The sequence below is a fragment of the Neolamprologus multifasciatus genome, chromosome 7, assembly GCF_963576455.1.
Source record: "Neolamprologus multifasciatus chromosome 7, fNeoMul1.2, whole genome shotgun sequence".
Taxonomy (NCBI): domain Eukaryota; kingdom Metazoa; phylum Chordata; class Actinopteri; order Cichliformes; family Cichlidae; genus Neolamprologus; species Neolamprologus multifasciatus.
In genome coordinates this window covers 7,263,535-7,277,923 of record NC_140445.1, presented here as the reverse complement: position 1 = coordinate 7,277,923, position 14,389 = coordinate 7,263,535, and the positions used below count along the sequence as shown (strand labels likewise).

Sequence of the window (14,389 nt, the reverse complement as noted above, 5' to 3'; positions counted from 1 at the left end):
GAGCTACAGACTTAAAGATGCATTGAGTCGGAAGAGTTCTGACCTACTAATGCACCTGAGGACAAAGGGTTTGGCCACACTTATCTTAATCCTGGTGTGTGTTTGGCTAATTTGGGAGAGGTTAGCTGTTTCATCAGTGCATAATCCATGTTGAGTAATATAAATAATGGGTGCAGGTGCAGCTGTTTCTATATTCATGGAAGAGGAGAGGTGACTGTGCGTGTCTCTCTGCATGTAGCTATCTCTTCCTTATATTAGTGTGTGTGTGTGTGTGTGTGTGTGTGTGTGTGTGATGGAAATGCATTCAACCTTCACAGAAACCTCACACGCCACACACAGGCCAGTATGTGAGACTTTGAGATGTTTTAATGCAGAATATATCATCAATATTTGGTCATCACCATTGGCCTCATTGTTAAGACAAAACACTGACATATGTAGTTACTGGTCACGGGTTTTATACCGTGTCCCTGATTAAAATCTGACGCATAGATGAGCTCCATCGTTCCTATTGGATTATCAAGTAAATAATTTACTTGAGGTTTTCTGTAAAATGTGTGATTGCAGATAAGTGATCATCAGGATTCAGAGTTCACGGCCTTTTCAGTGTTATCAAACCCTCTGCTGAACTTCAGCCTTTACACATGTATTCTACTAGGCAACGGCACCTGACACGCCCACACAATGGTCACAAAGCTCTTGTACAGGTACAGTTTTTCAGAATAAACTGCTCGCTTATCAGGTTCCGCTTCAGGTTTTCCCAGGCTGCCCTCAGACTTTTAGTCCCCATACTGGACATAAAGTTGAGTGTGTTGTTCGTGAGATATGTGGGGCACACAGTGTTTTTTACCTACCCTTTAATTCCATGACAATAATTCTCACTTGCCTGACGTGAACCGTAAGTGGTACAAGAAAGTTTGTTTTCTGTGCACAGGTTTAGAGTGGCTGATCTGGAATCAGGAAGGGTCATAAAATTTAAGAAGATGTAAGCAATAATAAATGTTTGATCTAAATGTTTGCTTGTTTTTTTGATGGCAGAGGTTTTCTAGGGCCCTGCTTAATCTTTATACCATCTTTATGGATGTAATAAACCCCATCAGCCTCCCCAACTGCGCTGACTCGCCCTCCTCCTTCTGCTTTGTAACTAGAGACCAGTGGTTATAAAAGCTGTCCTGTGGATCTGCTGCCTTAAAGGGGGCCTATCCTTTGTTATATATGTATATACTGTTACCGTGGCACAGCCTCATACTGAAAATGGTAAAAATTCAGATTGTGAGAACAGCATATGCTATCAGGCTTCAGAGTGCTCGAAAAAGCCTGTTATAAGGTTTGTTTGTTCTGTTGGCTCTATATGATGTCATTGATTTCTGGTTGTTGGCACAGAAGCTCCACCCACTTGTTGTTCCGTTTGCAAAGGGGAGCCGATCCAAAGAAAATTGCCTTAAATGCAAAGGCGCGAAGGTGTATTTTGGACAATAGATAAAATGATTGGCTGCAGCGATGCCCGGTTTAAGATAAATGGGGGTTATTTTGTCCTGTGTGTTGAACAAAGCTACCCTAAAATTAACATGGAGCTGTGATTAAGAATATCGGGGTCCCTTAAAACTATATTGCTGATCATTTTATTTCAGAAGGTAGCATGAAATTAACTGGAAATGCAGGATTTGGCACACAAGGAAGGGCAGATGGGCGATGTTGCCCTCATTGAACTGAACCGTAAGTGGTACCAGTCTGCGACTTGTATCTGTTTTTTATGATCAAAGATATTGTTTGGTTCTAAGAAAATAACCTAATCGCTGTTCCAACTATGCCTTATCTTTTAATCGCAAAATCTCCATAACCACAGTTTGATCTGCAGGTTGGTGGCATTGTTGCTGTATTCACTCTCATACAGAGCCAAGAGTTAAAAAACTGTCTGAAATCAGGCTTTTATGCTCATCTTGTTACCTTTGGCCCTGTTTTAATGTGTGCGTCCATTATTGTAACATAAGGGGAGATATAATAAGCCTTTGTGCCCCTCGCAGCCCTCAAAGTGTTTAATTCCCTCTCGCCACATTCATTTAACTCATCCACCCACCCATCCTTTCTCCTCCTCCCTCTCTCCCCATGGACCCTGACTATAGTTTCAGTGTTGTGTTGGTACCAGGCCACATTTACACCCCACTCTAAACATCTCCTTTGTTTTTTTTTGTCTGTCATTCTTGCAGATTTCTCCTCCTCCTGTTGGGACAGAGCACTGCTTATGTGTTACTCCTCTATCTCATTCCCTCCATTAAATAAGATCATTCAATCTTTGAGTTTTCTCTTTCTGAAGTCTTGAACCATTCTCATCTTATCATGAGAGGCTAGTCTGAGCTTATTATCTCCATGAGCTTTGGCTTGAAGTTTGGGGGTTGTGGTTTAAAAAAAGGCCTCAAAGGATTTCTGGTGGTTTAGAATATGTGTTGTGAGTATATGTAAGCTTGCTGTATGCCCACTGTATAAGACAGAACAGTAATGCCAGGTCTTAAGTGTCTTGCTTCTTTATAATGCAGTCAATAGGTGTCATTCTTGATGTTCTAATGGGTGAAAGTCATATCAACATTGCAGGCATACTACCCATTGTCTCTCCTAAGGCCTGTGGTGTGTACATAGGCACTCCTCCATAGATACAACCGAATATGGACAATCAGTTACTGACCTCCCTGAAATGTATGAAAGCGAGTGGAGGACAAAAGGCACTGGGGTTGAAGTGTTAATCAGGAGATTAGCGCAGCTTTGTTGCTTAGTCCCAACCCTCTTTGAACCTTTACCTGAGTAACACTAATTTGCATTACATACATTTGATTCCTAGAGTTAAGCCGCAAGTATTTTAGCCACAGTGGAAAATCAGTACAGTTTGAGTACAAAGCAAAGAGGAACTCTCAGAGTAGGCTTGTGACTGCTGTTCCTCTTTGGTAAAACAGCGATCAGCTTCACCACACTCTCATGATGGGGTTTAGAGCTTCTGATGTGACTGTGGTCGTGTCCAAATTCATGGGCTGCATCCTTCGGAAGACCCGGCCTTCGCAGTCTACGTGGACCGGGTCCTTCAAAGACCGAGAAGGCCGGAAGTGCAAGGCTATGAAATGGGACAGTCTAGCCTTCAGATTTGCGTCACCGCTGTGTCGGTGGAGTTTAATAAACTCAGCCGTCTGCTCTTTGCTATCCAAAATATAACAGGACACTGGCTTAAATTCTCGACCGTTTCACACTTCTGGTTAATCAGTTTTCTTTTTGACGTTTATTCAGCTGTGTAAAAATCCCGGAGGAACCCACCTGTGGGATTAATAAAGCTTTATTTAATCCAATCTAAGATAATAACTTTGATCTCAGCCAAACCGTTTTACTCTGGAACAAATAAAACACAGAAAATAGCCAAACAATTACATTTTTAAGTTGTCCGAGTGACTTATGTATCATGTTTAACCTATCTGTCCTCATGCAATGAGTAGAATTCCTAATACTGCCTTGCTCCTTTTAGGGGTGGACACTGGGAATCATCTCCCTCTAGCAACTCTATTTAAAAATTGTTTTGGTTTTGTGCAGTCTTAGTGCTGGTATGTGAGGTTAACTTTTGGCTGTAGTGCCAAGCTTGGTTAGCAACGCACAGATGCACATAACTGCTAATTAGTGCTAAGTAACCGAGTAATAACATACTATAGTTACACAATCTTTGACTCTGTGTCACACAGAGAGCCATATTATTTCTATAATTCTACTAAAAACCCAAAACATTGTGGATACGTCCAGCTCGCTGAGACCAAATGGGGAAAGTCAAAGAAAACAGTCTCTTAAATATACATAGCGATGTTTAGTTGAAAATTTCATTTCACAGTTTACTGTGAACCAACCAATATTTAGATTTGAGCTTTTAGGGCTCTTTGGTATACTGGTTTTACAGCATCCATGGTATGAACATTGGTCTACAAGTATGCTCAAGTCCTCCTTCACTTCCTGGTGGCACATAATGTTAATTTTGCCTTGAAATCGTCACCCACCAACACTAAATGGCTCCCTTTTTTTTTTTTTTTACTTAATGTATTATTGTCTTTGGATGGGGTTTTGACTTAAACTACTAAGTAAACAGATTTCTTTGTGGATGCAGATGTTGTTAACATTTTTAAGGTTTTGTGTACCATAAAATTACTACCCCTCAGTGCTTGTTAGAAATTGTGTTATGAATACAATAAAACTACAAGCAGACTCATTAATCATGGACGAAAAATGAGAGAACAAAACTGGATTGTATGAAGTTATAGTTTTGGTATTTGTTCAAATCCTAATGTGTGAAAGTTTGGGTTATTAGAGTTGATGCATGTCTCTTTTTCGGTGCTCTGTTTAAAATTTATGTGATTAACAAATGTCTGGATATTAGGGATGTCTTTCCTTAAGTGGAAAAGTAGAACCACAAAGAGACGCCACATCTCTTCATAGTTTTCAGTTGCATTCCAAAAGACTGTTGTGGTTTCAGTGTGTTGTTTCAGACTAATTTAAAGTTAGATGGGGGTTTTGTTTATTTGTTTCAGGTAAATGGCACATATGTTTTATTTGCTTGAGGCAAACCATATTTGCTTGCTCAATGGCAACAGGACCTGTGATCTTTTTTAGTCTGCCCCGAGAAATAAGGCGATTGATATCAAATACACAACAAAGGAAATTGCAGTCTGCACTGAGAGTACTTATCATTTAAGTGTGTACACGTATCAAGTGTGAGGGGCACTCTTGTCAATGTTAAAAGAATAATGTAAAATTCACTTTGTTTTTCTGTCTAAAAGATACAGTTTAAAGGTGAGGTCATTTAGCTATAAATAATAGTGACCACTCGGTTAATTGCTGAATTGCTTCCTGTCTTGGTTATTCCAAGTCAGGTGTGCAAACAAAGCGAAACTTTGGCGACTTGTTAGATGAACAGCCTGAGGGACACCTTGTAACCATGGCGCTGTGGCTTTAAATTTTCCTAATAGCTATTGCTTTTGTTTTGTTTTACTACGCAAAACCTCAAAAAAGGCTCACCTTGGCACACTCTTACTGTCGCTGCTTTTTCATGTGTCACAGAAATGTCCTTTGTTGGCTACCAACCTGCCATGTGACGCCTCTCAAAGGTGAATATTAAAGCCGTTGATGGCTTCACACATTTTGCTTTTGCTATCATAAAAGGTAATCATTACAGTTGGTTTAGTTAAGTTTTATCCTCATTTACACCTTCATTGCTTAAAGATTACTGGTGAATAACTCCAGGAAAAGTCATCAGACTATCCATGTTATTAATTTGATGTTTCATGGTTAAACAAGACAAATTTCATGTCTTGATTTCATTTGTGTCTTAAGACCGAACACTGTTGTTCTGATCTAAATTGAATTCCTATTTAACAGTAGCAATGATAAGTATAACTGAACTAAATAGCAGTTATTTACTAGTATAGGGTTGTGTGTTTCACCTTACAAAAGAGGGGGGAAAAAACCCCAAATGTTCCGAGTATGTAACTGTCAGAACTGCAGAGTACTACACCTTTCTTTCACGTAATTTAGTGTCAAACAGGACAAAAGAACTTGTGACTTTCCACATTATTCTCAAATTTGGTTTGGTAAATGCCCATTGCACAAATTTGATTGCTTTAGTTTGACTGTTTTGTATCGCGCTTGTTCCTGTTCGCCTAGCCTGTTGGTACTGTTCCGTTTTATTGCCAAGAAGAAGAAGCAAACAGACACAAAACATGTATGTAATGTTGTTTGTTGATGACTTTAATAGCAAGTCTGTCATCCACTCAATTTGTTTGCAAGTTTGAGATTAGCATGTACTTTAAGCTGGCAGCAGGAAGTTTGATGTTATCTCTTGTTTAGCAGCTGGTTTTGAGCTATTAAACAAACATGAAATGCTGTTATTTTATTTCATAACTTCTCATATCGATTGATCAGATGTTTTGTAAAAAGCTTAAATTACACTTTTGTAAGAGTAAAGATTACTGTTAAATAAATTATATATATATATATATATATATTAGGGGTGCAACAATACTCGTATGATATTGAACCGTTCAATACAGTGCTTTCGGTTCGGTACGCATATGTATGGAACAATACAAAATTTTGTGTTGAGCGCTCAGTGGATCTGCGTTTGACTACTCCACCTAGTCTGCACTGTCAAGCGCAGGTCCACTGAGCGCAGCGCAAGCTAGCAAGACAGAAGCTAAGCTCGTTGCAACATGGCTACTGCCTCAACGCTACCTGAAACTGAACCTCCCCCACCCTCATTCAGATTTGGCGTTTGGAAATATCTTGGTTTTCATGTGAAGCATGACCCTGAAGGTAAGCGTGTCATGGAAAAAAGTAAAACAGTATGTCGGATGTGCCACGCAATGCTCAATTGGTGGGAACTACTGCGTTAGCGCACTTAGCTTGTTAACGTGTTGCCGCCGTCCAGCCCCATGCACGGGGCGATCCGCGGTAACTCGTTAACGGAGATTTGCCGCGTTATGGCGTTAATGTCATTTTAACGAGATTAGCCTGACAGCGCTAGTGGGAACACAATGAATATGACTGCATATTAACGCCGACATCATCGTAGTGCAAAGACAAGTGGAAGCAGACAAAAACAACAAGCACGCATGCTACAAACTTTACCCGAGTCATTTAGACAGCCGTTAGCACAAGATTCTCCTTATGGGGACCTGATATGTTTAATATGCTGCTGAGAATATAGCCCAGAAGAAGCGTATAGTATAGCTTTTATTTTGGAAAGAGCCATTTCTCTGTAATAAACTCTCTTTTCCAAAGATGAGTGATTTCTCGATCAGAATTATTATTTTGTTTCAGCAACATTAAATTTAAAAACTGTACTTTTGAGTTAAAATATATATTTATAATTTTAATAAATGACAAATTAAAAAGGCATGAACATTTTTTTGTATCGAAAAAATATCGAACCGTGACACCAAAGTATCGAACCGAACCGTGAATTTTGTGTATCGTTGCACCCCTAATATGTATATATTTATACAGAATTTCTCTTTTTCGGTATAAAGTTGACTTGGGTTTACTGATCTTACAAAAATGATGACTTGAATCTCAACTGGAGGATTGAAACTATAAGATCCTCTGCTGCTCTAATGCGAGCATTGTTCCTGTCTACTTATGTTTCCACGGCTTGCTCTTTGGAGAGTGTGGTGCTGAGTTCTACAGTGGGTATGATTTATTGTTAGGGGGTTATGTAATAGAGGGTTCACATGTAGGGTTTGTGTACCGTCTTTACTAAAAACAATTTACTTTAAAGCGGTATGTGAAGGTTTGAATGTATTTGTCAAGGCAAGAACGTGAGGTGTGTGTTTGCATTACCTGCTGACCGAGACTTGAACAGGTAATATTATATTTATTTAAAAAGTTGGTAAATATTGATGCATATTTAGTGAGGCTTTGCTTAGTAACCAGATGACTGAGTATCTGTCTGCTTTTTGGGGGGATTTTTAAGCTACTTTCATGAAAATGCAGGTAGTATTTTCTTACGTTTTGGGGAGCTTGGTGTCATTTATGTTTTTCAAACACTGTTTTTGTTTAGTTTTTGTTTTCTTTTTTCACACCAGACGTGTTGTCTAAAATCATCTGTAAAAGCCCAGTTGAGTCGAAAATCAAACATATTGTTAGTTCCTGCAGACTGGGCGTGACTCTGATCAGCTGTTCTCTGTACTGAGTCCTTCTGCAAGCCGCTTTGCAGCCCACGTCAACCACAGTTCCTCAATTTCATGCTCTTTGTGACTTGGCCATTGTCATGCCTTTTTTTTTCTTTTCTTTTCTTATTCCCTCTGAGGGTATCCTGGTGCTGATCTCCCTGCTTTTTGGCTTTCCATGAATGTACATGAGAGGTTCCCAGAACAGAGCGACACCAAAGCTTTGAACTTTTAAAAAAGAAAAGGGGAAAGAATTTTTATTTCCTGACCTTTTGTATTTATTTCTAGCACAAACAAATACAGGCTCTGTAAACCTGCAACAGTTTATCCAGGATCACTAACCTCATCCTTGCCAAAAAAATAGGCCGCAGATCCTCCCATTTTAATGAAAATCTGGTGGGAAATTTACATTCGCAGTAATGGCCACCCTCACCCTGAGCTCACCACACCTGTAGGGTTCACTGATGGAACAAGGCCTGAGTCACATTTATTCGATCATATGTATAAAGTGGGGCGAGGTAGAGCTCATTAAACATTGCATTGCTCACTGTTTCACGTAGGCCATGGCTGCTGCTGATACAGAGGGTGTGTCTGTTTATTGCTTTCACCATTACGAATCTGTGTGTGTGTGTGTGTGCGCGTGCATTTATAATAAAAAGAAAAGAAATGGAGGCGTGGTAGCAGCTTTAAGACGGTAGTTTCTGCTTCTAATTAGCGTCACGAGGATAAGTATTCTCATATCTGAACCACATTGGTCATAACCACACAAGTGACGCTATGAACACCAGCCAACACCAACTTCTTTCTGAAACTGGCTTAAAGGATTTGCCTTGTTTATAATATTTTTGCTGTTTTAATTAAAAAAACAACAACAACAAAACTGTGGAAGGTTGTTATCGGCTGTAAATTCACAGATACGATGATTTATTGTAATATAAAACAAGGCGCGAGCGAGAGTCACGAAGATGAGAACGTGAAAATCGAGTTAAAGAAACATTGAGCTCTGCTAGTTCAGGGTGAGCTACAACTTCAACACTATTCTCTCAGGATGAGTATGGTGTGATAATGGGGGGAGGGGGTGTAGCGTTGCCTCTGTGGGTGTTGAATTGCCAAGGCGATGTTAGTAACAAACCATAGGAGGCCTTATGTGTGAATCCAACCAGCTGATGAATATTTCACCTGACTGACGTGGGCTGTCGATCAGAACAGGGCGTTAATCCGACAATTCCCAGAGCTGACTTCATACAAACAGAATGTAACTTGACATGCATTCTAATTTTTTTATGACGGCCGCAAGGACAATCTGCCCAAAGTCTACTGCAAACTATCACGCAAGCCTATCAGTCATTAATTGGCTCCAACTCATATTAGGTAGAAGAGATATCAATATCAGATGGTTATGTGCTGTGTCGCATCAATTTGGCTCTGGCAAAATATTCAAGAATGGTGTGATGAAGACCAGGACACATGTTTATTCTTTATAATGAAGATTTCTTTAAAAGTAAATTATGCACTACAAAAAACATCTGTTGTGCTTTTATAAATCTTCAGCACTGTGTCTGTATTAGCTACAGCTCATCTTTGGATGTCAGTAATCAGAGGACAAATCTGATCAGCAAAACACTCAGATGGCTTTGGACTCCTTGCATATTCATATCACCTGCTTTCATCATTATCCACATGGCTTCTCTCCAGTTGCAACAGCTGTGCCTTCAGTGCCTTTTTAAATAAGAATTATGTAAACATATGTCATTTATATCTGCATTTCCTTCTGTGCAGCAGAACACAAACTAAACATCACACCAAAGTAATGACTGACTGTCAGTGTTCCAATATGTGATAGCATGATCCTTTGTTGGAAGTGTCCACCGATACAAAACGATTTGAAGGTTGAAAGCATTATGGTATATGTCACACGTAACTGGAACCATTAAAACCGGGTTTATGGGGCTGAGGTGTAGCGTAAAAGGGCAAAGGGCAGATGGGCCATAATTGGCAAAAAGACTGTGACTCTTGTTCTATTTATATATCTTTAATGAGACGTAGCTTATGTTATAGGTACTATATTGTGCAGCTGTCTACCTGTTTTGCATAAGCCACGCACTATAAATATGTGTATCTGTCTTTCTCCATCTGTGGTTGGCTTAGGCCATTTTAATAATAAATGATACTTGCTAATGGCATCCTTTTTTTTTTTTCTTCTTCTACTTCTTCTTCTTTTTCCTCAGACTCTGAGAGCGAGAAATAAACAGACCGAAGGAGAAAGGGCACAGAAGACGACAGAAGCGAAAGACGAGGATGAGCGCGACCCATGCAGCCTCTGCAGCTCTGTGGACCTCGATAAGGTGCGTGCGTGTTTTGAGACGGGGCTAATATGCGATCAAATGAAGAGTGCGTCTTTTCTGCATCTTTTTTGAGTCAATGTGTGCGTTTGCTGAAATTATGCAGCAATCGATCAGACACTGGAAACAAAAGGTGGAGGATGACCTAACAAGTGTATTTGCTTACCTGTGACGGGGTAGGTGAACAGCCATCTGGTTATTCACCCTGCTTCATCTGTTTGCAGATTGCATGATTTCCCACACTGCCAGACACAAGCATGTACAAAACAGAAGACAAAGCAGCATTGCTGAGCTCCTAAATCTAAGCCAGTTCTGAAAGTCTTGACTCCAAATGGTGCAGGTGTTTTTTTTATGATATGTTCATACTAGAAGAGTTTGTCCTTGTGTGCTGAAATCTACCTTCAAGCACACACAGTCAGACATTCGTTTAAACTATGCCCATGTGATGGTGCAGTTTGACACGTGTTTTTCCACTTTAACAGGCTCAGCGCCACAATGACAGATTCAACCAGTCTGTCTCGCTCTCTCTGCTGCCGGGCAACACTTTATTGAACAAGACCCATGACTCTTGACTTCACACACTTAAGTTTTGCAAGGCCCGGTTTCAAACATCAGTGTTTTTGTGACACACGGATCTGTCAGTTTAAGCCCTTCATTCTGAGGGTTTTCTTCTTCCAGTAACTTGAATCCTGAAGCTCGGACACTCCCTTCAGAGATCTCAAACATGGGTAACAGTACCCATGTGCAACACTCATGCACTTTCTGCGCTATGCAAAATGTTGTTATTATCACCAGCACACTTGTCATGTGCTAGCCTTCCTCATTTAAAAAAAGAAAAAGGCCCGCTTTTTGTTTTCAAACTGGTTAAGCTGGATCGTAGCCGCTTTAATGTCCTGATTTCCCGATACTCACCTTTACTCAACCTAAATCAGTCCGTCCACATTTGCAAGCTGCGTAACACCAGGAATCTGAAGCATGTCTTCACACTTGGCTTGGCTTTGTTCACCGGTTATTAAACACAGAAACCGGTTTCTGTATCTTTTCTTATGCAAGCAAAGCACCACTGTAAATTTTCAGACTTCTTGATATTTAGAGTAAATGTTGAGCTTGGGGCTTTATATAACCAGCAAATGCTAGCTGGATTGTATTTTTGTTTTGTTTTTGAAGTTATCCCAGTATATCCATCAGTAGGTTACACTCAGTGACTGTATAAGTATAAAATGCAATGTTTTCTACTGTCATTGGTTCCACTTCAATATGACAACAGTGGAATTTAATGTGATCTTCCAGCTTTTTTGTTTCCTTTTTGTGTGAAATCACTTGTTTGTGGGAAGCTCCTTGCAGTAGCGTGCTCACTCAGCATGTGACAAACACAATTTCACTTCTTTCTTTTTCTTGTTATATACAAGACTGTGTTGTAAAAATGAAACTTTCTCTTTGTATCTCTAAGAGTCTGTCTGCAATCACATTTTCTATTTTAAAGGTTTTTGACTTTATTGTGCACATTTATTATTTATTTTTCATCGATATGGCTTTGGTTAAAGCAACAACCAAACTTTGTTATAGCAAAGAGAGGCTTCTATTTTCTACTGGCATTGTTTCATTATTCATGTGTGAGAGATGACTGTAAAATGTGTTTTGTATGTTAATTACTGCAGTGAGAAGTAGCAGAAAAGGCAGATTTTCATTCGCTTGGCAGGTGTTCATAAGTCGATCTGCATATGGGCAGATTATGTAAACATGTAACGTCAACATGTTGACGGATACTTGTGCCTGGTGTGTTCACAGCTCTGATGCAATTCTACCAACTAATTCCCCCCAAAATAAATAAAACAACACGCTGATTTTAATAAATCCAAACCCGAAGGTGCGCATGTGTATATAGTATACCAGAGATGCATACAATTCAATGGATGTGAGCTTTCTCAATGAGTTAAACTGCCTCGGGTGATGCCAGTGTTAGTTGGGACTTAAGCATACAAATCAAAAAATAAAATATAGATAGATATGCAGAGAAGTGTGGGGATGAGCTCACCAGAACCTCACTCTTAGACGTTTGCTTTTCGAGTAATTACAGTTGATGCCAAGAAACTGAGAGCATGTGAGACAGAAGATGCAGCATCTCTGGTTTTGCTTTGTTTTTTGGCTCCCCCCTTATTTAAAGTTGAACTTTAGTCGTATCAGCAGCTAACAATGCTAAATCTGTGGATAGCTAGTATTTTTATTTTTCTTGCAGTTCACAGCTGTATTTATGCCTTGAATGAGCAGGGGTAATAAAGGACAGAGATGGTAGTGTTCCAGCGCAGCGCTTCTTAAGGGTCGCTAGCTCCATTAAAACAATGTGATATGTGTCCGGTAGTTAAACAGTCTGCTGCAGTAAACAACCAACACATGATTAATTGTCAACGTGAATAAATGTTTTGCATGCTACAACAGCCGCACACGGAACAGTAAAGGTCCGGTGATTGTGTCAGCCGGTGCCTGATGTCACGATAGGGGTGTCTCTCACACACACAGTCATCATCACATGGTCACTAAGCATCATTTTGTGACTAATCACAGGAAAGTGTCAGGGTTAAGAGGGAAATTAAGATTAAAGAGTGGACTTGCTGCTTCTCTTTCACTCTTCTCAACTCACTCGAGTGGGGCCATAAGGTTAAGTTCTGACTCACCCTGTTTCCTTACCAGAATGATTCCACCTGATATTTCCAAATGTTATAGTGTGAAACCTGCAGTGTTGGGGAGTAACGGAATACATGTACCGCCGTTACGTATTTAAAATACAAAATATGAGTAACTGTATTCCATTACAGTTACCGTTTAAAAAGGTGGTATTTAGAATACAGTTACTTTGTTAAAATAAATGGATTACACGGCGGTACTTTCCTGTTTCATATTGTGGCGGGTCAGGCCTGTTTTGGTTTTGTTTGACAGCTACGTTCTGTTGTTCCAGGCGGCAGCGTTACGGTTGCCATGGTTACAGGGTGACGCTCTCTCTCTGCGTGTTTCCTGGGTGAGAGAGCGCCTTTTTTGTTGTTGTTGTTGTGCTAAGCTAATAGGCAGAATGCTACCGGTATAGCTCTAAAGAATGTAGCATCATAGGCAGTGTAGTCCGTGCTGCAGGGAGAATGGACTGCCATACCCGTTATGTGTCTGTGAGCGAGGGAGGGAGAAAAAGGAAAAGTAGGAGCTGTCATCGAGCAAAAACAGGAGCTGGAAGCATGTAAATATAATAATAACCACTGCAGCCAAGAAGAGAGCCTGACGAGCCCAGTTGTAAGTAAACTATTAAGACTCGACTGTACACCGTGTTCGTGTTTTCCTCCAAAAACAATAAGTTCCGTTGGAGCAGCCTTTCAATGCCTCTCTCTGTCTCTCGCTAGCAAAGTTGACCCAGACAACAAAGTAAAGCTAGTTTTCGGCTACGAGCCAGACACGAACCCGAGTATTATCCAGAGGTCCCTATACTACGGTTCGGAGCCGCGGACGTTCAGTAACAGTAATAAATCACAGCAATAGTACATTCATGTAGTTGTAAACAGCATGATAATATATTAAGTAATCCAAAGTATTCAGAATACGTTACTCTCATTGAGTAACGTAACGGAATACGTTACAGAATACATTTTGGGGCATGTATTCTGTATTCTGTAATGGAATACATTTTAAAAGTAACCTTCCCAACACTGGAAACCTGACAGTCTTCGCGTCACACACCATGGCAGCCCATTTCCTGTGTGGCTGTAAACACAGGGAACTTGTGAAAAGCTTGTAAAAGCTTTCACTTAGACTTAGGTAAACCTGCAAATGCACACGCACACAACAAGCAAATTTCACATGCAACACTTCCTGGTCTGACCAGTCCTTGGAGCAGTATAGTTTTTAGCTCTATGCTGTCACCTGCTGGAGATGTTTTGTTTTACTTTTTGGATTATTTCCCCCTCCTCGTGTATAGAGAACGGGTTTTACTAATTTCGTTTTGTTGTACTTCTGCAGGATTTGGTGGACTGGCGGAAGCCCCTGGCATGGCAGGTGGGCCACCTCAGAGAGAAATATGACGCGTGGGTACACCAACCAGTTGACAGACCTATCAGACTGTTTGGAAACCCCATCATGGAGGCCATCACTAAAACTTCCTGGTAAGAAAGGAAGCTTGAAGAAAAATTAACCATTTATCAGATAAGAACATACATTCAGTTTTGCAGGCTTGGCAATCACTCGTGCAACATTTTCACAGAATTTTACTGTTATTTATTAAGTTTATATTTATATATCAACCAGCTGGAGGTGAGGGACCCGAGACAGGACAAAAGAGACACTGCTGAAGAGAGCTAGAGATGAATAATTCCTAATGACTAATGCACT

The 14,389-nt window shown here is 40.2% G+C and overlaps 1 protein-coding gene across 1 annotated transcript in view; it reads left to right on the top strand.

Annotated features, from left to right (window-relative positions):
• The window catches only part of fa2h (fatty acid 2-hydroxylase), a 33,819-nt gene that overhangs the window by 13,598 nt on the left and 5,832 nt on the right, over positions 1-14,389 (top strand). The window contains exons 2-3 of the mRNA XM_085165522.1: positions 9,911-10,027; positions 14,021-14,163. Coding sequence (XP_085021648.1) covers positions 9,911-10,027; positions 14,021-14,163 — 260 coding nt within the window. The remainder of the gene's footprint in view (positions 1-9,910; positions 10,028-14,020; positions 14,164-14,389) is intronic.